The sequence below is a fragment of the Myotis myotis genome, unplaced genomic scaffold (genome assembly GCF_014108235.1).
Source record: "Myotis myotis isolate mMyoMyo1 unplaced genomic scaffold, mMyoMyo1.p scaffold_m19_p_15, whole genome shotgun sequence".
Classification (NCBI taxonomy): Eukaryota; Metazoa; Chordata; class Mammalia; order Chiroptera; family Vespertilionidae; genus Myotis; species Myotis myotis.
The window spans coordinates 49,198,562-49,222,096 of NW_023416319.1; the positions used below are offsets into that span (position 1 = coordinate 49,198,562).

The following is a 23,535-nucleotide window of genomic DNA, read 5'->3' on the forward strand; positions in this document are numbered from 1 at the left end:
AGGAAGCTACAACCTGTCATTCTGAGAAGCATTTTCTCGGGCTGTTTTCTGGCTTCTGGTGTATCCTCTGTTCGATTCGGATAAACTTGTACAAACATTCTCTACAGGTTTGGACTTCTAACATGGACATTGGATATTGCCAGGTGTTACAGTTGGTGAAGGGTTTTCTGGTGCAGCACATGAGCAACTGAAGACATATCCATGCCACAGATAGGACGGGGCTAGCCATGGGGAGGGATCAAGGGCTTCAAGTGGTGGCAGCACTTGGACAAAAGGATTGGTTCTCTTGGAGGCCGAAATCCGAAGCTGACTGACACAGATGTGGCCCTCCATGGGTCCATGTGACAGGCCACAGTGTCCTCACTGAGAAAGGACAGGGCTAGACTAGGCCCTTTCCATGGTTTGACTGTGACCCAGTGCTATGGTCTTAGGCAAGACAGTGGGTGTCCTCTGCCAAGAACTGGACCAGAAACCCTCATGTCAGCCTCTTTTCACTCCCTAATCCCATAATCAAATCCATCCCTTCATTTTCCTCCCATCCCCACCAAAGAATGAGTCAACACTGGGCATAAGAAAAAGATCACTGAATTTTCTTTTAGGGCAGCAGAGAGCTCAGCAGAGCCAAAGAAGGGCTGAGGAACTGCCTCTTCAGGCTGGGAATTCACAGACGGCCATGAAGGAGGAAGAGCAGGAGATATCATTCCAGATCCCATCCTTTAGAAGGATCACACAGTCCTCCCCTGAGCCAAAGTCATTAGGCTCATCCTTCTTCCAGTTGCTATAGGTCAGCCTCCCTCCTGTCACATACACAAACTGGCCTTCGGTCCCTTCATCTGTGATGCCCAGGAAGGCATGGTCCTTGGCCACGTCCATGATGGCTTTGTTCTCCTCAGCATTCTTGGGGGTGGCCACGGTGGCCTGGAGCTCAGCGCACAGAGCCTTCACTTTGGAAAAAGGCATCTTTTCACCATTGGTCACATAGAGCTTCTTTCCAGATCTCTTGCCCAAGGAGAAGGTTAGCACTGAAATCACAAAGGATGGGTGGGATTGACTTGGCCTGAAGCCCAGGCCAGTAGGTGACCACGCCCTTGTCGGGGAGTCAGGACTCTGAAAAGGAGCCCATGTGCAAGCCCCTCAGGTCAGGTCCTAGTGAGGAGGAGCTCCTCAGCGCAGGGAAGGCCCTGGCAGAGCCCAGCCTCTCCTGGGGGCGCCTGTCCTGGAGACAGTCCCCTGGCAAACTCCTCCAGTGCAGTGGACAGGGAAACAGGTCTGGGCACCGCTGCCAGGCTTGGATGCCAGGATAGAAAGGGGCAGGGACAGCTATCTGAGAACAGCGGGTGCTGAGGAAGGAGAAAGGATGTGGAGGCAGCAGACCTCCATGCAATCTTTCCTTTGCTGCTTCCCACCTGGGTGATGCTGAATGAATTATCTGGAATTCCTGGACCTATTTTCTCTCACCAGTAAATTAAATAAGCGTAATGCTCACAAACAGCAGTGTTGAGAGGACAGAATGAAACCATATTATGAGAAAATGCCAACCTAGCACAGGCCCTGGTATATAATCCGTGTTCATAATTGTTAGTTCTATTCCACCTCCCAAAAACCCAGGGGGCTCAAGGAGAAGGAAAGATTGGGAACCCAGAGGGGCAGGAGGAGGCTTACATTTTTTGATGTGGTCCAGTTCCGCCTTCAGGCTCCTCAGCTCTCTCTCTAAGTTAGCCAGCTTAGTCTCTGTAACTGCAAAGCAATGGGAGAAAGGCATATATTGAGAAAAAGACCCTAAATTCAAGAACAGAGTATTTTTTGGGTAAAAAAAGCTTATTAAAAAGTATGCTTGGGAAACCAAGATGGCGGCCTAGGTAAACACCGGAGTTTGCTGCCTTGCACAACCACTTCAAAAATACAACTAAAAGCTCTCTTCGGGCTCTGACGCCAGTGCGGGGCATGGCTGCTTCATCCCTCGTGTCCACGTTGGCCACCAAGCTGCTGTGACCCGCACAGAACTGCTGCCTCCGTCACTGTCCACTCCATTTCTCGGCTGTTCGAAATGAAGCTGTTGTCATTTCTGGAAGGAAACTTGCCCAGCAGATCGATCAAGCAGGAAGTGCGGCAGGAGGTGGAAAGAGCAGCTGAAAACACATACCATTCTTGCAGATATTGTGATCTCTGCTGCAGGCATTCCAAATTTGATCACAGCAGATATGATCAAGGAAGGAGCAGCCGTCATTGATGTGGGAATAAATAGAATTCAGGATCCTACCACTGCTAAACCCAAGTTGGTTGGAGATGTGGATTTTTAAGAAGTCCGGAAAAAAGCCGGCTACATCACCCCAGTCCCTGGAGGTGTTGGTCCCATGACAGTGGCAATGCTAATGAAGAATACCATTATCGCTGCAAAAATGGTGCTGAGGCTTGAAGAGCAGGTGGTACTAAAGTCTAAAGAGCTTGGAGTAGCAACTAACTAGTGTGTCTTCTGGGTCATGAACAGTACTCCAAGCCAGTTCAAGAGGCAAAACAGGCCAATAGAAATGCAGCATCTCTTATTTATTCTACTGACATGGTTTTAAACAGTGCTTTGTATTTATTGAAAGCTTAAGTGGGTGGATGCTTGTCACATAGCTCTCCCCAGTATCTCACCAGGGATCATGCCATTATCATGCTGGGTCATGTGATCTGGCCATAAGAGGAGCCATTAGCCTGGTGATTGCATGGGGGACACTCCCATTGAGAAGGGCTGCTTTACTTTGTCAGACCACTTCAGTTACAAATTGCCTTTTCCAGGATTGCATTTCCCAAGTGCTATTCCAATAAGAGTTGATACTCACTTTAGGTTCCAAACCTTTTGAGCTCAACTGGTCAAACCAAAGGAAAAATGTTGCTAGAGAAAATTAAGGAAAAGGTACAAAAGAAGAACTGATAGTAATTTGAGTAGAAAAAATTGACCCTAATTTTATATTGACTGATAACCAGAAGAAAAGCTACCTGTTAATAGTATCCTGTCATTTTTAAACCTTAGTTAGTCGTTGGGAAAATGTCTGTGTGCTATTAGCCTTTATTTTATGTGTGTTGACATTCATGAGGTCCCCTTTTGGTTTTCTGGGATCGAAAGGCTTATTTTATAAATAATTCACATGTATTGTCATATTTGGTTTTTCCTATATCCTTAAACTTTATTGTTAATTTTTTTGTACTGTTAAGGAAGTCTGTATGGTTTCTTTAGTAGATCTTGAAACCTATTTTTGAAAAACAAAACTTGGGCTTGATAATCATTAGGGCATTTGTATACATATGCAACTGCCTTTTCCACCAAAGAATTGTCAGCCTACTGCCTGCTTTCTCTGATGCACCTATTGGCTTTCCCCAGTAGGTTTCTGAGAGCTTGAGTTAATATTGAATTTAATCAGACTTTCTAATTAAGTTTTTTGTTTTATTTTGTTTTTTTAATAAAACACTCTAACTAGTATGAAGAAAAAAAATACAACTAAAAGACGGAAGGGACATTATCCAGAACCACAGGAAGGCTGGCTGAGTGGAAATTCTACAGTTGGAAGGAAAGAGAAAAGCATACCAAGACTCAGAGGAGGCACGGTGCGGACGTAAAATACTAAGGTAAAGAGGCACACACAGAGCGGGCTGGTGGCTGAGGGCGCAGTTGTCGTTTTCAATCAGGAGGAAGTCTAAGGCTCTGAGCTCCAGTTCCGGGTGAGTCTCTAGGGACCCAGACTCATACGGGAGAAGCGGGACTGTCTGGCATCAGTCGGAACTCGAGGGCAGCTTTCTCTTGGAGGTGTGTGCAGCGATTACCAGGACACTGAGAAGCAGACCCTCTGAGGGCAGGACTGAGAGCAGCCATAACTGCTCGCCCGCCCTGTTGATCCCGTGGGACCCGCCCCACCCAAGCAATGCAGGGAGGCTTTTGATGGGTAGCCTCAGGCAAAGGCTAGATTAACACCTCCCTAGATATCCAGGAGCTGGGAAACCCAGAGGTCAGAGTGGGACCATCCAGTTTGCAGTTCTCGGATCCTTAAAGGACACACTCAGGGGGCAGACCCAGTGAGCACGAAAGCCCCATTGAAGCAAGTCTTGCCCCGAAGGGGTGTCTCCAGCACAGAAGTTCTTCCACTGCAGACACAGCTGATTCTCACAGCCAATTGGCCTGGAGGTCAACTCCTCCCAGTGTTAACTACAACAATCAAGGCTTAACTACAACAAGATTGTGCACAAAGACCACAAGGGGGTGCACCAAGAGTGTCCTCCTCAGGCATTTGGGGAGGCTGAACCACTGGGCCCTATATGACACTTAGCACAGAAAAACCACTTTATCAACACAGGGAAGCAAAAAGAAAAAATATGGAGACAAAGAAACAAGACACAAATGACAGAAATGGAGGAAAGCAAACTACTGGATATAGAGTTCAAAACCACAATTTAAGGTCTTTCAAGAATTTTCTAGAAACTGCCGATAAACTTAATGAGATGTACAAGAAATCTAATGACACCCTAGAGGTTGTGATAAAGGACCAACTAGAAATTAAGCATACACTGACTGAAATAAAGAATATTATACAGACTCCCAACAGCAGACTAGAGGATCACAAGAATCAAGTCAACAATTTGAAATACGAAGAAGCAAAAAACACCCAACTGAAAAAGCAAAATGAAAAAAGAATCCAAATATACGAAGATAGTGTAAGGAGCCTCTGGGACAGCTTCAAGAGTACCAACATCAGAATTATAGGGGTGCCAGAAGAAGAGAGAGAGCGAGATATTGAAAGCCTATTTGAAGAAATAATGACAGAAAGCTTCCCATACCTGGTGAAAGAAATAGACTTACAAGTCCAGGAAGCACAGAGAACCCCAAACAAAGGAAATCCAAAGAGGACCACACCAAGACACATCATAATTAAAATGCCAAGAGCAAAAGCCAAAGAGAGAATCCTAAAAGCAGCAAGAGAAAGAAAGTCAGTTACCTACAAGGGAGTACCCATACGACTGTCAGCTGATTTCTCAACAGAAACTTTGCAGGCCAGAAGGGAGTGGCAAGAAATATTCAAAGTGATGAATGCCAAGGACCTACAACCAAGATTACTTTACCCAGCAAAGCTATCATTCAGAACTGAAGGTCAGATAAAGAGCTTCACAGGTAAGAAAAAGCTAAAGGGGTTCATCACCACCAAACCAGTATTATATGAAATGCTGAAAGATATCCTTTAAGAGGAAGAAGAAGAAAAAGGTAAAGATACAAATTATGAACAACAAATACACATCTATCAACAAGTGAATCTAAAAATCAAGTGAATAAATAATCTGATGAACAGAATGAACTGGTGATTATAATGGAATCAGGGGAATAGAAAAAGAATGGACTGACTATTCTTGGGGGGGAATGGGGTGTGGGGGATGCGGGAAGAGACTGAACAAAAATCGTGCACCTATGGATGAGGACAGTGGGTGAGGAGTGAGGGTGGAGGATGGGGTGGGAACTGTGTGGAGGGGAGCTATGAGGGGAAAAAAGAGGAACAAATGTAATAATCTGAACAATAAAGATTTAATTTAAAAAAAGAAGAAGTATGCTTATTTTAGAAAAATAAGGAAGCAAAACAATAAAACATAACTGTATTCCTGCCTTCTCAGACATAATTCATAACTCTTATAAACTATAACTCTGAAACTAGGAATAACACTAGCAATAACGGTAACTTGCAAACTGTAGCTCTGGATCTTTTTCTTCACATACTGCTTAAATACTGTAATATTATACTCATTTATAAGAAAAAACCGAACTCATTCTCCTTTTTGAAAAATTTTCTTAATCATGCTTTCATTTCTTATTCCAGGCAAGCTTTTAATATTCTTATAATCATGATGGGCAGGCAGGCAAATATTTATGTGAGGTCATCACTTTTGTTTTGTTGCTACTAATTACTTTATTTCACTTTGGATGAATTTATTCCATTACTCTATTCATTACTCTATTGCACCAGGGATCTTATGAAGCAGACCATCTTCCTGCCACCCTTGTGACAACGGACTTCAATCCAACCTCAGAGGGGACTGGTTTCCTCCCGCACATCCTGGAGCCTGGCATTGGCTGCTCCAGCTGAGGGAGCGAGGAGTGGCCAGTAGGGTAGCAAGTCTGTTCCCAGGTGCCTGTGGGAATCCCTTCAGGCCCCAAGTAGGACTGGGAGGAGTGAGAGTGCTGGGTCAGGAAGCAGAGGGGAGGTCTGCCAGTGGGGCAGAAGAGAAGGGCCCCTCCCACCTGGCCTTCAAGTTCCCCAGCCTTTCCCCTCAGCCCACGCCATGCTGAGATGGGCTTCTTACCTGAACTGTCTCCACGATCTCCTTTTTGACCCTTCAGTCCTTGCGGCCCAGGAGCCCCTCTACTTCCTGGAGGCCCCAGTTTCCCTGGAGGGCCCTGCAAGCCTCGGAGCCCCTGCCCTGTTGGAAGATGAAGGACATGTGGCCCAGTGTCTGTCTCTCATTCTCTTCCTCCAAAAGCTCAGCACGAGATTCATGTTGACTCCAGAAACCACAGCAAACTAGTGGTGACCTGAGAAAGAAAGACCTCCTGCCTCCAGCACCAGCTGCCAGGGCTACAGATACTGCCTCTTAGGGACAACCACACACCACCGATTCCTGCGTAGAAAGGTGGGAGTCAGGTCACAGCAGCATCTTTGTTTAGGAGAGAATGACAATGTACAGGAATTATCCTGAGAGATTCAACCCCATCATAATGTAAGGGGAGCCTGCTCATGGCTCTGTCCTAGATCCCTCTGGGGAGTAAAGATTCACGAAGTCAGACCAGCCTGGGTACCTGGTTCTCCTTTTTCTCCCTTGGCTCCGTCTCGCCCATCTCTGCCTGGGGTGCCATTGGTGACCGGGATGCCACAGGCAATCACTGAGCAGGCCTTCTGGGCATCTTCACAGGTTGTGGGTTCTGAGAAGGACACTGTCACCACACACAGAAGGGTGGGAAGTGATACAAACCACAACATAGTCCTCACCTGGTAGTGGAGAGAGTGAGGGAAAGAATTGCATCTCATCCCGTGTAGCCAACATCCGCTACCACCTCTGGTGAGCTGGCCCCTGTGCTCGGGACACAGACACACCAGCTTTGACTCTGAGTTTCTCCCAGGCTGCTAAGGAGACAGACAAGGAAGTTAGAATTTGATCAGTGCTGAAGCCAAGGTAGATGCAAGAGAACTTGGTAGAAGCCCATTCTCCCTGGGCCTCCAGTGCCCCTGTGGGTACAAGGCTTAGAGGGTGAGGCAGGCCCTATGCATGAGAGCCCGTGGGGTCTGAAAATGACCTAACTCTGGCACAAAGGCAAGCTCACTGCCTGTGTGAGCCTCCACTCCTCTCTCAACCCCAGTCTTTGAGGACTAAGCGGGCTTCAGATTCCCTCTTCTTCTCCTTCCTATGGGCCTGAGAGCTAGACTCAAACTGTAGCAGGAGATCTGAGCACCCACAAGGCCCATTTCTTGGCAGAACCTGGTTTCTGACGTCCATTCTCTCATTTCACATAACAATCCCTTTTACACTTCGGGGTTCACCTAACCTCAGAACCACAGTTGTTTCCCGAAGTCTGTCAATCATTTCATCTACAGTTTTTACTTTATGACAGGCCCTTGCTGGTGCTCAGGACCCAGAGTGCCCTGAGGCAGGGCTCTGACCCTCCCAAGGAACCTTCTATGATCATTGATCCTTGCCACGTAAGACTTAAATATGTTTTCTTCCCTTGGTTTGAAGTTTTCTACTGTGAGGCATTTATTTATTTTTTTTTCCAGCCAGAACCCAGGCTCCTAAAATTTCTGTTTATACTGGGCCTGGCAGGATTTCAGCTCATTCTTCTTCTCCTGGCAGGCTTCTTTGCATTCTGCGCTTAGACCCGCAAGCTCTGTATCCCCAACCTGCTGTCAGAGTCCCCTCCAGCCTTTGCTCAAGCTGGACTCTGTTCCAGGAAGTCTTCGCAGCCCAGTCCCATGGGCCTCTCCTTCTGCTCCTCTCTGGCCGTTAATCCCAATGTTGCTGGTCCATAACTACCATCTGCCCTTGCCTACCCTGGAGCTCCCAGAGCCATTCCCTCCCTCCAGGATGCAGTGAGAAGTAGTGAGTTGGAAGGAAACTTTATCACATTTTCTCCACCTTTCCTTTTTCTATCTTCTTTCCCCCTTTCCCTGATTATACCAAAGGCCCAGGTCAGGTTTAAACATACCCCACTTCCATTCTTCCCTTTGACTGAAAAGACCACCCTTTAGTTTGCAGATAGTCAAGTGGATTCAAGAAGAACATAAACGCCACAAGGCAGAGAGAGACATAGGCCCTGAGTGGGCCTGACAACCCCACCAACGCCCCTGCCTGGACCTCACAAGGATCAAGTCAAGTGTCCAGACTCCTGGCCCAGGACTCCACCTCTGTCCTCCAGAAACAACTTACTAGGGCCTCCTCAGAGCACGAAGGCTATGGCAGGGAAGCTGTCCTCCAGCCCAGGCCTCTGGCAGATGCCTCAGCAACGTCAGGCTCAATTAGCCTGGCGACAGGGCAGTGCTGGACTGGCCTTCACCCCAAGTTAATAAACAACCATTATTAGAACTCCTGTATGCTGGGCAGCTCTCCAGGGCTGATGGTGGGCCCTTCAGCCGCACTGGGCAGCTCTCTACTTTAATACCCTAAACTCCTCCTTCTCCTGGCCCCTCCCATGCATCCATCTCTATAACTCAGCAACTGACCCTCTAGAATCACAGCTTCTCAATCTATTTTCCTACAGACATTTTTTATAGAAGAGACAGGTATAGACATTCTACCAGACACATGCTCACATGTGCACTCACACGCACACATGCACAGGCACACAACTCTGTATCTGTAGTTTGCCCTCCATTTCTGGTTAGTCTACTGACAACACTGACTCCTCTCTTTCCACCCTTCTCATTCAGAACATTTATCAATTGTCTTCCTTGGGCATGTCACAGGTTTAGGCACAAGGAGAAGTATTTGTAGGTACGTTACATTCAAAACTGAATGTGGCATTTGCACTAACTGTGCCAGCCCAGGACACTTCCCTCTATCTTTGCAGAATTGTTTGTTGTCATTCAGATTTCAGCTTAAAGATTATCTCTGGAGAAAGGGCTTTCCCTAACCATTTAACTTTAAGTAGCCACTCTATCAAAATTGTAATTCTCTGCCTTTAATTTATGCCTGCAACATAATCTTTATTTGGTTGCGTATTTAATGACCATGCGATTCCTTAGAACAGAAGTCCTGTTCTTCAGCTGTTGTATCCCCACCTAGAAGAGTCCCTGGAAACAGAGTCAATGCTCACCACACATTAATGGAACAACTGAATCCCCTGCATCATGTCCTCAGAGCAGCCCCCTTGATTTCTCTACAGCTGGCATGAACATCTGACACTTTTTCAGTGTTCTTACTTTTCTAAGAACATTTGATTCAGATCCTTGTCTCCAGGTACACAGAAGGACCTGCTGAGATAGTGAGCAGAGAAGCGAGACCATGAGTGGGGCAGATACCCTACTGGTCAGTGCTCCTCCATGCCTGGGTTTTCAGGGGTGTCCAGTTCTTATCGTCAAAGCCTGATGAAGTCACTTTTTCCAAGTCCCTGACATGACCTTTGATTTCCCGCCCTCCCTGAAACTTACACTCACTCTTTGAAGCACTTAGTCTTATCAAATAACTCAAAAAGTTTGGGTTTTCCCTGGTGGGGAGCAGGAACTGCTCTTGCTTTGATCTTGCTTTGTGATTGGTGTTTTGACTTCTCAAAAGTCATCAGTTCTGTGTATTCAAGTTCTCATACCTGTTCGTCAGTCCTCCCAGGTTCCTGTCGTAAAGGAGCCTGCCAGGCACTAAAAGGGGCTCTTTGTAAAGAAGACACTTCTCAGGGCTATGTTTCCTGATGTCCTTGACACAACTTTGAAGGGCCAATAGATTCAGAGAACAAGGGGCATTCAACCCATTCAGCAAACGAGCAGACCTCCCAGAGAGGTAGAAATTTGAAACTGAGTGACTACATAAAACTAGGACCCTGAGTGTGTTATAACACACTTAGAGGAAGACTAAGAGGAAAAAGAGCTTGGGACAGAGGAAGGAATGTGCACTGTCAGCTAAGGCATAATAAGAAAGCCTTGACTCTGTGCACACATATCCACAAGTCTGTCTTCTCATCGATTGGAGGTTTGAGTGTGTGCTATTACTGTTGTTTGCTGTGATTATTATTAATACATTTTTCTGTTTATGTCAAGATTAAAAATTGTTTTTCAAGAGTCTCAGCTCATCACAACCTAGTGCACCATGGGAACATAAAAGCAATGAAGGACCTTACCCTTAACCCAGGATTTGCTCAGATGGAATCAGGTAAATTTGAGTTCATTTAGTAAAAATTGGCAAACCCAGTAGGAAATAAACAGAGTGAAAGCTATAGTCCTCCAGCAAGGGAAATCATCAACAAAATGAAAAGACAACCCACTGAATGGGAGAACATATTCACCAAGAATACATCTGATAAGGGGTTAATATTTAAAATTTATAAAGAATTTACACGGCTCAACACTTAAAAAGAAACAATCCAATTAAAAATGAGCAAAGAACCTGAATAGACACTTCTCCAAAAAGGACATACAGATGGACAATAGACGTACGAAAAGATGTCTGTGACAGCATGGTTGGACCTGAAGAGTATTATGCTCAGTGAACTAAGCCGGTCAGAGAAAGACAAATACCATATGATTTCACTTATATGTGGAATCTAATGAACAAAATAAATAAACAAACAAAATAGATGCAGAAAATAAATTAACAGCTATTGGGGGGAGGAGAGTTGGGGGGACTGTTTGAAGAAAGTGAAGGGATTAAGCAAAAAAGTAAACTCATAGACACAGACAATAAGGGAAAGGGGTGGAGGGAGGTGAGGAGGGTAAAGGGGAACAAATGGTGACAGAAGACTCGACTTTGGGTGGTGAACACACAATACCATATACAGATGACATAATATAGAATTGTACACCTGAAACCTATATAATTTTGTTAACCAATGTCACCCCAATACATTCAATAAAAATTTAAAAATAAAAAAGAAGTAGCCCTTCAAAGACTGCTGACTCTGTGAGACAGATAAATTAATAGCTTTAGAAAAACAGTATAAGTAAATAAATAAATAATAAATAGGAAATAAAATTAAAAATCAATAAAATAAAAATTAAATAATATATTTAATGAACTAGAATACGGAAATAACTATAGAGCTAACAATAAAACAAAAACTGGTTCCTTGCAAAAAAATAATAAATTTAGCAAATATGATCATGGTAGTTTGAATTATTATTCTTCATTTGAAATGTCTTCTATCATTGAATTTTATTTTATTTTGTTCTTATCATAGAATTTTATATCCAAGCCCTTTGTAGAGTCTCCTACTAGACAGAGTACATTGAGTAAACACCTTATTAATATTTGGCTTTGCTGTGTGACAGTGAGCAGACATGAAGGGAGCAGTAGCTTTCAATGTACTTGTAAGTTTAACCTGGCCTCTTCCTGCTTTTTCTAATTATGGGAACATATGTTCCTGGTACCCACTAATATCAGAATAATTATATGATGTGGAGTACACACTTACCCACCTGAAAGCCTGAAGTAATAATTGGCTATGAAGTCTAGCCAAATATTAATGGTTAATAACACAGTCTCTGGAATCTGACTTCCGGTATTTATAGTCCAGCTCTATCAGTAACTGGCTACATGATCTTTTTTTAAATAAATCTTTATTGCTCAGATTATTACAGATGTTCCTCTTTTTTTCCCCCATAGCTCCCCTCCACCTGGCTTCCACCCCATCCCATACCCTTCCCCCCACCACCACCACTGTCCTCATCCATAGGTGTAAAACTTTTATCCAAACTCTTCCACACCCTTCACACGTCCTTCCCCCTGAGAATTGTCAGTTCACTCCCTTTCTATGCCCCCGCTTCTATTATATTCACCAGTTTATTCTGTTCATCAGATTTTTTTTATTGACTTAATTTTTAGATTCACTTGTTGATAGATATGTATTTGTTGTCACTTTGTTGTTCATAATTTTTATCTTTACCTTTTTCTTCTTCCTCTTCTTAAAGAATACCCTTCAGCATTTCATATAATCCTGGTTTGGTGGTGATGAACTCCTTTAGCTTCTTCTTGTCTGTGAAGCTCTTTAACTGACCTTCAATTCTACATGATAGCTTTGCTGGGTAAAGTAATCTTGGTTGTAGGTTCTTGCTATTCATCACTTTGAATATTTCTTGCCACTCCCTTTTAGCCTGCATGGTTTCTGTTGAGAAATCAGCTGACAATCATATGGGTACTCCCTTGTAAGTAACTAACTGTTTTTTCTGTTGCTGCTTTTAAGATTCTCTCTTTGTCTTTTGCCCTTGGCATGTTAATTATTATGTGTCTTGGTGTGGTCCTCTTTGGATTCCTTTTGTTTGCAGTTCTCAGCGCTTCCTGGACTTATAAGTCTATTTCTTTTATCAGGTAGGGGAGGTTTTCTGTCATTATTTCTTCAAATAGGCTTTCAATATCTCGCGCTCTCTCTTCTTCTGGCACTCCCATAATTCAGATGTTGGTACGCTTGAAGTTGTCCCAGAGGCTCCTTACACTATCTTCATATTTTTGGATTCTTTTTTCTTTTTGTTTTTCCAGTTAGGTGTTTTTTGCTTCTTTGTATTTCAAATCTTTGACTTGATTCTTGGGATCCTCTAGTCTGCTGTTGGATCTCTGTATATTATTCTTTATTTCAGTCAGTGTATGTTTAATTTCTAACTGGTCCTTTTCCACTTTTTTGGCATTCTCATTAAGATCCTTGAAGGTCTCACTAAGTACCTCGGAGGTTTGTAGAAGATTCCTGGGTAACCTTATAACTGTGGTTTTGAACTCTAAGTCCAGTAATTTGCTTTCTTCCATTTCTTTCATTTGTGACATGTTTCTTTGTCTCCGCATTTTTTATGCTTCTCTGTGTTGATAGAGTGGCTTCGTGTGGTAGGTGTCCTATTGGGCCCAGTGGCTCAGCCTCCCCAGTCACCTGAGGTAGACACTCTTGGTGCACCCCTTTGTGGGCTGGGTGTACAGTCTTGTTGTAGTTAAGCCTTGATTGCTGTTGGTATCCCTGGGAAGAAATGACCTCCAGGCCAGTTGACTGCAATGACCCTCTGTGTCTATAGTGGAAGAACTTCTGTGCTGGAGACACCCTTATGGGGCAGGACTTGCTTCAGTGGGGCTTTGATGCTCACTGAGTCTGCCTCTTGAGTGCGTCACTTATGGATATGAGGAGTTGAAATCTGGTATCTGACCACTGGGTACACTGGCTCCTGGATCTCCAAGGAGGTGCAAATTCAACCACTGTGTGAGTCCACCCAGCAGGAGCTACCACAATATCTGCCAATTTCTCCTCTTTGTTTGGGGTTTGGAAATTTTGGAGCTTTCTGACCCAGCTGCAATTTGTTAGATTAGGCTGCAAAAGGGCAGGTGATTCATTTGCGCACAGCTTGGGTGGGGTTTCAAATTGATTGGGGCGGGGTCTCAGAGAATCACCAGGATGGAGCAAACAGCAATGGCTGTTGTCAGCCATCTCTGTGACTCTGTGAGTCTCCACGTGTCTCTGTGTCTCAGTGTCTTCACGTCCCCAAGTCCCCGAGTCCCGCACCCCCACAGTAACAATGATCTCTGGGAGCAGTTCTGCAAGAAAGCCACCCTCGCTTTCTGACCCGATGCCAAACAGTCCAGTTTCTTCCTGTAGGAGTCTGGGTCCCTAGAGTCTCGTTGGAAACAAGTTCAGTACAGTCGGGCTCTTGTATCTCCCGACTGAAAAAAAACTGTGCACCCAGGTGCAGCCCGTTTCACGCACCTCCGTACCTCTGCTCTTGGCACCTCCGCACCTCCCACCCAGCCTCAATGCACTTTTTTCTTTCCTTCTAGTTGTACAACTTCCACTCAGCCAGCTTTCCCATGGTTCTGGATGATCGCCGTTTTGTCTTTTAGTTGTAGTTTTAATGTGGTTGTGGGGGGCGGCACGTAAAGGTATATACTTTATGCCACCATCTTGTGACTACATGATCTTTGACAAATCACTTTAATATCTATTTTCTGCCGGGAGCCGGTCCATGCTTGCTGTTTCAAGGGACCTGGCATATATGGCATACTGTTCTTAATATGTTTGCTAACCTTCTTGGCACTATGTGTTTTAACCAAGGTCTCTGAGAAAGGTTGTTTCCCCAGGTAGGGATTTTCCCCTGAAGTTAGGGAGGGGATAAAACCCCTCAACTAAGTGCCAGGCGGGTAATTAATCACTTTAACTATGAACAATCATGCTTAAGCTACATAATCTTTACTCCCTGGAATGGAGATAAGAAACGCCCTAACCTTTGTAATAGAGATTGATAGGATTGGAATCAACTGGTATAAATACAGTTGTAAGAAGTCAGAACTTAGAACACAGAACTTAGAACACAGAACTTAGGAGGCACAGAACCTACACAGAACGTTCTCTAGAGACAGAAGAACTTCGCTGGAGAGAACATGGCAAAAGATCCTGGACAGAAACTGGCCTCAGAACCTAGAGACAGAACCTAGCGAGAGAACATGGCAAAAGATCCTGGACTGAACCTGACTATAGAACATGGCAAGAGAACCTGACTAGAACTTGGTGACTGAACCTGGCTGGAGAACCTGGACTGAACTTGGCTGGAGAACCTAGCGAGGGAACATGGCTACAGAACCTGGCTGGAGAACCTGAAGAACCTAGCAAGAGAACATGGACACAGAACCTGGCTGGAGATCCAGACCAGAACTTGGCTGGAGATCCTGGCTGGAGATCCTGGCTAGGCTGCTGATCAACTGAACACTGTCTCCGTGTCCTTCCTTCTTCGCCGACTCCGTCTACACCTTTGGGAACCCCTGGACCTGCTGGGATTGACCCCGGCAATTTTCATCAATATTCTTATTTGTAAATTGGGGATAATAGGGCTAAAGAAGATAATGTGAGTTAATACAAGTATAGTGCCTGGCATACAGTGTGATGAGAGTATCAGCCATTAGACCAAGTAAGGTATATATTAGAAATGCAAGGATGGTTCAATATCAAAAAATGAATCCATGTAACTCACTAATCCTATCTAATAAAAGAGTAATATGTAAATTAACCATCACTCTGTGACAAAGATGGCGGTTCCCATAGTGGCAGGGGCAGGATGCTGGTGGCGTAGCCCCTGCAATACGAGCCCAGTGTCCGTGCCTGGAGGGAGTGGAGGGGAGGGGCCTCAGGCTAGAGGCCAGGGTGAGAAATGCTGGGCTTGCAGCAATGCGAGCCCAGTGTCCCCGCCCCGGCCGTACAGAGGGAGGGGAAAGGAGGGACCTTGAGCCAGAGGCTGGGGTGAGAGATGCTGGCGTTGTTGCAGGCCAGGCTGAGGGACGCCCCCGCCCCCTTGCACGAATTTCATGCACCGGGCCTCTAGTTTAATATCTAAGAAGTTTAAGAGTCTTACTGCAGATATATACAATCTTAAAATTTGAAGTTTACCTGATCTCAAAATTCTTCATACATTTTCTTCCTGCAATGAAAACTTTCTAGGGTTGATTTAAAATGAATTGTACTCCAGTTTTCTCATTAAGATCTCAGTTTCATCTCTGATTCATCATTACTCTGGCCATAGAGTGCTGGCTTCTTGAAGTGAAGGGTGGGCAGGCCTTCTCTCTTACTGCTTGCCATATGTGGGGTGTAGAGAAAATGATGATTCCAATAGTAGACAATACCTGCTCACAGGAGGAACCACATGTCAGTGGGAACAGTGCTGCTTCTTGCCCCACCCTGACTGGTTGTTTAGTCCCTTTGATTACAAATGACAACCCTTCTCAAGAGCTAGTTCTTCAGACAAGGGACCTTATAAGCCTCTAGCTGCATGTTTCCTATAGTCCATATCATGTCAGTGGACATTTCAATTCATTGTCTCTTCTTCTTTGAGCTCCTGTGTCCCTGCTTCAAGGGAAGCAACCTGCTCACAACTAGAATTTAAATCCCAGCTCACTTCCATGACATTGGCATTCACACAGCCCCAGGGAAACTCCATACAATTGATGGAAATCCACATTATCTCCAAACACTCTTGTTCCCAGCTCTGTTCTCCCCTTTCTCCATCTCCCCAGGCCTCAGCAAGATCAGTCCATCTACGGGTTTAGTACTTCAGTAATTTTAGAACTGGATATAATCCCTCCATTTCTACATTAGGTGACTTAATTGAGGAAGGTGAAGCAATTGAGCATCCCTACTTGCAAAAATTAGGAAGAAGACAGTACAGTCTCCTCCTTCAGGGAGTGAAGAAGAAGAGATAATTTCTACCCAAGGTGCATCAGCCTTCTTTCCTCTATTTATTCCTCCTTATACTGACTATGGGGGTAGGAATTACTAAATCACTCATACTGAACAGCCCCCTCCTTACAGGTTCCATAGTGGGGTCCTTGGGGCATTTCTCCAATCTTAAAAGATGAGGCACTTAAAGCCTCTCATTCTCCCCTGTGGGCTCCAGATGCTGGCACCCAGGAATTCGAGATGACTCAACCCATATTAGACATCAGTTTAGTGTTATTAGACTAAAGGAAATGCCAAAAATAATCTGATACAGTTCAATACATGTTAATGATTAAAATGAGTTACGGCAAACTAGGAAAAAGAGGGAAGTTCTTTTCCTTGATAAAAGGTATCTGTCAGACTTAAAATAAGCAATATTTTCAATGGTGAAATATTGGAAGTGTTCCCATTTATACATTCAGGGCCACCCAAAAAACAAAATTTATCATTGAGGGTTTTCAACACTATATAGGGTCTCCTGGCACCTTTAAATATATAAAAATTATATATAAGAAATGTAAATATCATAATGGATAGGCAAAAATTCCTGTCATTTGTAAATACAATCGTATACTTTTAAAATATAAGATAATCAATTATATTAGAAATATTAGGAGATACATGAGAATCCAAAAAGATGGCTGAATATAAGATCAATAAAAAATAAACCAATAGTTTTCTTATAAACCATCAATAATTAATTTAAATGTGATAAAAATAATATAGTAACAATAGCAAATAAAACCATAAAATAAGTAAAAAATAAATCTAATAAGAAATGAGAAAACATCAATTTTTGGAGGCTTAGACTGTTGATCTACAAAATAGGAAAAATATACTTCTCCTGCTTGCTCTTTTGAATTTTGGGGAAGGCTCAATAATTTGTGTGCTGGGACCTAAGCACATGTAGCAATGTGACCAGATTAAAAAATTGCCATTCATGAAAGAATGAGAAATATTTCTGCTCATTCCCATCTGGCTTTGTGGGTTTTGATTCAAAGCTCTCTCTTACCTAAGAAAAAGAATTATATGCAGTAAGGAAGAGCATTAGAAGATTTGAAAGTGGAAGAAGTGAGGACCTTTCTGAAGGTGGGACACATATGTGGTTGCCTCCTCAAGCCAGTAGGGACATGGTCCCATTCCTTGCAGACCTAAGACTGGGGTGGTTCACCAAGGCCTGGGACAGAGCCATGACTAGGGAAAACATCCACGTGGCTCTGTAGGAAATGAACACATGAAATCACCACCCAAAATGGATACATAGACTTAGAGGAGGAGTTATCTTAATGCCAGCCACCAACACTGCTGTTCTTCCAGGCATTTTCTGTAGCTCCTCATTCAACTGTATAACCTATGCGTGGAGAGCAGGTTGCCCTCCACTCAACAAAGAAAGCATAACCTGAGATTGAATTTTCCATTTTTTAGGTAAGTTGGGGCTCAGAGCCAGTTAAGTTGATTTATAAAAATACAGAAATGTGATGTTTCTTGGAACCAGAGCAATGGAGACTGATGTTAACACATTCAGGATTTATTTAAATCATCTCTGCTCAGTAAGAGAGTAGGGTGGTTATGTGTATGATCTTCAGGTCCACGTAGATGGGTTTGAGTCCAGTCTCTGCCCCTTGCTCCATGTAATAAAACTCAAAAACATTTAACTTCTCTAAGTTTCAGTGTCCTCAGATGAAAAATAATGATGGTCCCATAGCATTAGGTAAATATTAAATAATATTTATTTGCTAAAATGCTTGTCAAGGTGCCTGTTACATAGCATGTGCTCAATAGATAGTCAATGGTGTGATGAGTGGTGTGAACACCTCATGAGATCTGAAGTTGTATGGAGTTACTAGTATGTCCATCAGCAGGAAGTTACTTGGGTTATGTCTGGGGTGGGGTTAAGATCTTCTCTAGAGGTCTAGGCTTGCTGCTTTTAGGTCAGGGAGTTGAGTTGGTACCCCAAGACTCAAGAAAGTGGATCATATATGCCAATCACTATAGTGGGTTGGCCTTCATCATGCTGAAACACCAGCTGGCCCTCTGACCCCATGGGAAGACTGACCACATGGGTCCTCAGAGGCCACAGACTGACAGATAGTCCCCAAATTTGGAATATCCCAGAAGTCCACCTGTTTCTATCTTATGCTTTACCAGAACTGCTAAATCGATGAGACTGGGCAGGGAGTGGGCTGCAGAGAAAGAGTAGAGGTAGCCAGGAAGCAGGCACCCTTTGTGTGATTTTGGAGGGATCTTCCATCCCAGGACCTCACTGTTACCACCTATAAATGAAGGAACTGAACAAGAGGAGGAAGAAAGGAGTCTCCATCTCTCGACAAAGGGCAAAGGTAGCAGTGGCTGCCTAGAGTGCAGTGCTGAGAAGGAGCGCCAGGGGGCATGTCAGATTGATTAGCGATCAAAGGGGAAGCGTGAGGGCCCTAATGGGGAGTGGAGTGGCTAAGAATGCCTCCAACTGGAATAGCCACAGATAAATGTTGTTGAAAAGGATATACAGGGGGATCCACAGGTTGGCGGCTGAAAGCAAGGCGGGACCCTGTCTCTCCTGCGGCCTTGATGCCTGCTCAAAACTCACAGACGGTCAGTCGGTATTGATGGCAGCTCTTGTCATTCCACTGCCCATCTGTGTACATCTCCACACACTTTTCTTTGCCCCGACCCCTGGGCTCCCCAGGGTACCATTTGGTGTAATTTACAGGAGTGTCATCCAGGTAGTGGAAGACTCCAGGGGTGGGGCTCTCGGACAGGCCCAGGTAGGCGTAAGTGTTGTGCTTCTTCACGATGCTTGCAATGGCCTCGTTCTCTTCTGGACTCTGTGGGGCTGCAATGCTGCCGCCAACTCTGCTACATGCCTCTCTAATGGCATCAAAATTGGCCGTCTGCCCATTGGTGGCGAAGACCTTCTCTCCCACCATCAGCATGGAACCCTGCAAACTGAGGACTGAGAGCAGAGGAATCTGGGTCAGACCACTGGCCTCTTTGCCTCACTTGGGCTCTGCCTTTATATGCTCTCCAATCTCTTCACCTCTGCCTTTCTGTCTTCCCTCTGTCTTCCAATCCTAGCCTTTCTAAATTCTCCTCTGTGCTCTCATCATTCTGTTCATTCACTCCTGCATTTAACAATTACTTATTAACTGTCTTACTATGTGCCCCAAACTGCAGTTTCTGGGATTCAGTGGAAATCAAGACAGGCAGAGACCTTGTTTTTCCATGACGTAGGGAGCTAATCTGTGTCTACCTCTGTCCCCTCTGGGCCATCAAAGACATCAAAAAGGGAAGCATCATTATTTTCCCCAAGACATGCATATCCACAACTGTTTGTCAAGTTGCTAAGTTCTGGAGCCTGGTACTGAGGATGAGGGGAACTCATGGGAGACCCCCTGTCCTGTAAGGCCCTAAGGGGTCCCTTACCTCCCTTTGACTGCAAGATTTGATGTCTGAGGTCTTGGAGTGTGGTTTGGAGCTCCTCATCCAGATAAGCTGGAAGCCCTGTAGAGAAAACCCCATCCATAATGAGGGTAAGCCAACAGGTGTGATACCAGCCGCGAGCCTGGCATTCTTCCTTCTACTTGTCCATACCCACTGCCCAGGCCCCAAGTCGCAAGGGTCCACTACCTTGGAGTGTGCTTCCACACTCCCTATACACTTGTCTTTTCACGCAGCCTTGCACCTGCAGAGCCCTCTCTGCTCTCCTCTCCAGCCACAGCCTTTGATGGCTGTGTGCCCACCTCTGTGGGTTTTTCTGGTTTCTGGGCAGAGCCCCTCCCCAGGGCAGGTGTGGTTCTCTGTGCACGCTCCTGATGGACCTGGATTACTAAGCGCTTCGGACTTTCCCTCTGCATGTGGGGCTCCCAATCACACCGTCTGCTTGGATCTTTAGTCCGCGTACCCCCTACACCTTTCATAATTCCTCTAGTGCCTCACCCCTAGGAACTGCCGCCCAGGACTACCCATTTCCCACACCCAACACCGTGTACCTCCTCTATGGCAGCTGTGATGCATGGAGCACTTACAACAGCCATCGGTCCCTGCATTGTGGCCTACCACCCACAACCTTTTGATGTCTCTCCTCAATCTCAGATTCTCTTATTAGGTTGAGTAATATGCCCTTGGGGGACCTCCATGGTTCTGTCTGATCCCCATCCTCCCTCATGTGACAATCACACGGGCACTGTGCCCATGTTGCCACTGCCTGCCTTCCCCACCTTGCTCACCTGGAGGGCCCCTCTCACCAGGTTCTCCTTTGTCTCCACGCTCACCAGAAATGCCAGGTGCTCCGATCAGCCCATCACGCCCGGGAGGGCCTGGCATTCCTCCAGGGGGGCCCATGGGGCCTGCAGAGAGAAGGGCACATGGACGCATGGTATTGATCATTCACAACAGGGTTGGACTCACGTGATAGGACCTTCATTATCAGCTAGGCTGAGTCGTCTATCAGTAAATGGGCACTCTGAGGAGAGATCCTCCAGGGCTGCTCTAAGGGCTCTGGGAAACTCCCACCATGCCTCACCATCCAGCTGACCCTTAGGTCCCCTCCAGAGCCCCAAACACACTGGGCTCCTGAAAACAGATCACTGTCCCTCAGCTGAGGCAGGGGTCCCCCAGCCAGTACCTGGAGGTCCAGGGTCTCCTTTGACACCATCTCTCCCATCTCTGCCTGGCAGGCCATGGGATCCCGGAGTGCCAGGGATGCCCGGGCTTCCAGAACAAACTTCCTTCAGCTCACACTCGATGCCAGAGACCACCAGCAGGACGAGGGTGAGGGCCAACGGGCACAGCAACATGGCTTCTGCTCCAACTGCTCCTCCTGCAGAAAGGAAGAACTGTCAGCCACCTGAAGCATGTGCAAAGGTATTCCCTCCCCTCACACAGCTGAGCCTCAGGGCCAGGTACAGACAGGAGCTCTGGGAGGACCCAAACCATCCTTGGAAACTCCCAGCATCATCTGACATCTGACATGGTCTCATGCCTCATTGCTCTGCATGAGGTGGTGTGGTGCCTGGGCAAGTGAGGAGTACGTGGTAGAGAGCTCTGGAGAGCCAGAGGACCTGGGTTCTAATGGGGTCTCTGCACCTTGCTGGGCGACCACGGTGAAGTGACTCTACCACTCTTCATTCAGCTGGAACTTCCGCGCCCTGGAGACTGCCCTGCCCTGCCCTCCCAGGCTGCTGGGAGGAGCGGTGTGGTCACTCACTCACTCCATCTGCCCCTGATGCTCTCAGCTACCCTCTTCTCAGGTTCTAAGGGATCATGTTTCTGAGGATGAATGAAGATGACCAGGGTCCATGGCCTGACCACTCCAAGATGGCCAATGATGGGGAGACCCTCCTCCTGCTCAGGCGACCCCTTCTTGACAGACTATTCTCTGCTCCCTGTCAGGTCTCGCTGAGTTCCTTGTGGGAATGGACCTGGCTGAGGAGCCCAGCAAAATATGAGAAGGTGACTGCTGGGCTGGTTCCCACCGCCTGCAACCTTTGCAATGGGCAGCACCAGGGGATGGGGCTACACTCACCCACACGGAGCCCACGTGGATCTCTGCCTCCAGCTCAGAGTGGAGGGTGGGCAGCAGCATTTATACGGAGGTAGATGAGCATGCTTCCTCTCCATGCTGGAGAGGCTCCTGTCACAAGGGCCTCCACTCCGGTGAGGCCGGCCGGAAGCAGCCATCTGTTTACACAGCGCATTTCCTCATGGGCACTCAGCATGGAGGGGCACTTAGGAAGCCTGCAAAGAGCAACTGCAGGTCTGAAGAAGGGACAGTCCCCTCCACCAGTTTCCAAGCAGTGCAGGACGAGGGCACTCACCCAGGGCCCGGTAACACACGTGGCAAGGAAGCCCTCCCCTCTGGCCGTGGTGCCCATCCTGGCTGGTGACACACCCACCGGCAAGCACCACCAGCCCCTGAATGCCCACCACCAGGAAAGAGCATCCCGAGGCTGGACTCTTCCCAGGAGAGCAAGGGGGCAGCTCAGCCACCAGGTATATGTCCATGGGGCCAGGCCAGCCCCAGAGCCTCCTCAGCTTGGAAGGGTCCATGTGGCTCCAGGCAGTGCAGAGGCCCTGGCTCAAGCTGAGAGTGGCCAGGCTGACCTGGAACAAATGGCCTGTCCCGGGGTGTGTCCAGCACTCAGCCCCCCAGGCCTCCCCACTCCTGCTTCTAGAGCCTGCAGCTGAGGAGGAGGGTGCATGGCTCAGAGTCACAGGTTAACGACTGTGGCATCACAGGTCATGCGCGTCCCCTTGCTGGGCGCTGGCAGGTTCAGCTGTGGGGAGGCAGGCAGGGCCTGGAAGTCACAGGAGAGCGGCAGCTTCTGCCTTTGGCAGTGGGTGATGTCTGATAACCTGCAATGCTGATGTCCTTAAGTGGTGGAATCGTAAACAAAGCCCGAATTGATGAGATCCCCTATTCAAGCCACTTGATTAGGAGGGAATCTCAAATTGTAGGGTTGGTGACAGTGGGGAACCAAGACAAGAAAACATTGCCATGCTGACTTGTAAGTGGTTTGAAAAATCTCAAGGTCCTCTGGAAGAGCCAGAGGACTTTTGGGGAGTGGGAGCTCAGCTGATGGAACCCCGCTCCTAGGGACAGGAAGCCAGCCAGAGCTACTTGGAGCCCTGAGTGCTTCAGCTGCCCAGCAGCTGCCAGCCACGTGCCCTAACATAGGTGCCGGGCCACGTGGATGGAGGAGCCAGGTGGATGGAGGGCAGGCTGGGTCAGTGGGGAGCAGTTCCAGCAAAAGGACTTCAGCGGGGCTTCGAGGAGGCAGGCGGCTGCACAGGTGACCATCCAGGGAGGGACCTTCTAGGGGCAATTTTGAAGGGTCTGGAGAGGCAGCTGCGATGTCGGGGGCCATGTGCTTGGTGAGGAGGGTGTGGATTCAGGAGCCAGACACACCTGAGTTGCAATTTGGTGCTGCCACTTATTACCCAGGTGGCCTTGGTCAGATCATATAAACGTCCAGCCTTGGTTTACCCTTTTTATTACTATTTTGAAGGAATATCAAACTTAGAGAAAAGTTGCAAGTATGGTACAGATTTGTTTTTTCTGAACCTGTAAGAGTAGGTGGCCAATATGATCCTTCATCACGCCAGAACTTTAACTTATATTTCACAGAAATGTTTTTAATAAATATGTTTTCCTA

The 23,535-nt window shown here is 46.4% G+C and overlaps 2 protein-coding genes across 4 annotated transcripts; both read right to left on the reverse strand.

Moving 5' to 3' along the window:
* Nucleotides 1-578: 578 nt before the first annotated feature.
* Nucleotides 579-8,564, reverse strand: LOC118670199 (mannose-binding protein A-like). Of its 2 annotated transcripts, none has more exons than XM_036337264.1 (5): nucleotides 8,437-8,564; nucleotides 6,815-7,004; nucleotides 6,322-6,438; nucleotides 1,663-1,737; nucleotides 579-1,022 (listed from the first exon to the last, which is right to left on the reverse strand). In XM_036337264.1, exons 2-5 carry the CDS (start codon nucleotides 6,993-6,995, stop codon nucleotides 649-651), a joined length of 747 nt encoding a protein of 248 aa, XP_036193157.1. In that variant the 5' UTR covers nucleotides 6,996-7,004; nucleotides 8,437-8,564; the 3' UTR covers nucleotides 579-648. The 2 variants fall into 2 exon arrangements, with proteins under 2 accessions (XP_036193157.1, XP_036193158.1); XM_036337265.1 differs by lacking the exon at nucleotides 6,815-7,004 and adding an exon at nucleotides 7,005-7,139 and having other exon boundaries at nucleotides 8,437-8,540.
* A 10,393-nt stretch (nucleotides 8,565-18,957) lies between these two features.
* On the reverse strand, nucleotides 18,958-21,198 carry LOC118670360 (pulmonary surfactant-associated protein A-like). Of its 2 annotated transcripts, none has more exons than XM_036337394.1 (4): nucleotides 21,006-21,198; nucleotides 20,608-20,727; nucleotides 19,805-19,882; nucleotides 18,958-19,334 (listed from the first exon to the last, which is right to left on the reverse strand). In XM_036337394.1, the coding sequence occupies exons 1-4, from the start codon at nucleotides 21,175-21,177 to the stop codon at nucleotides 18,958-18,960; spliced, it is 747 nt and encodes a 248-aa protein (XP_036193287.1). In that variant the 5' UTR covers nucleotides 21,178-21,198. The 2 variants fall into 2 exon arrangements, with proteins under 2 accessions (XP_036193287.1, XP_036193286.1); XM_036337393.1 differs by having other exon boundaries at nucleotides 20,608-20,667; nucleotides 21,093-21,177.
* Nucleotides 21,199-23,535: the final 2,337 nt, after the last annotated feature.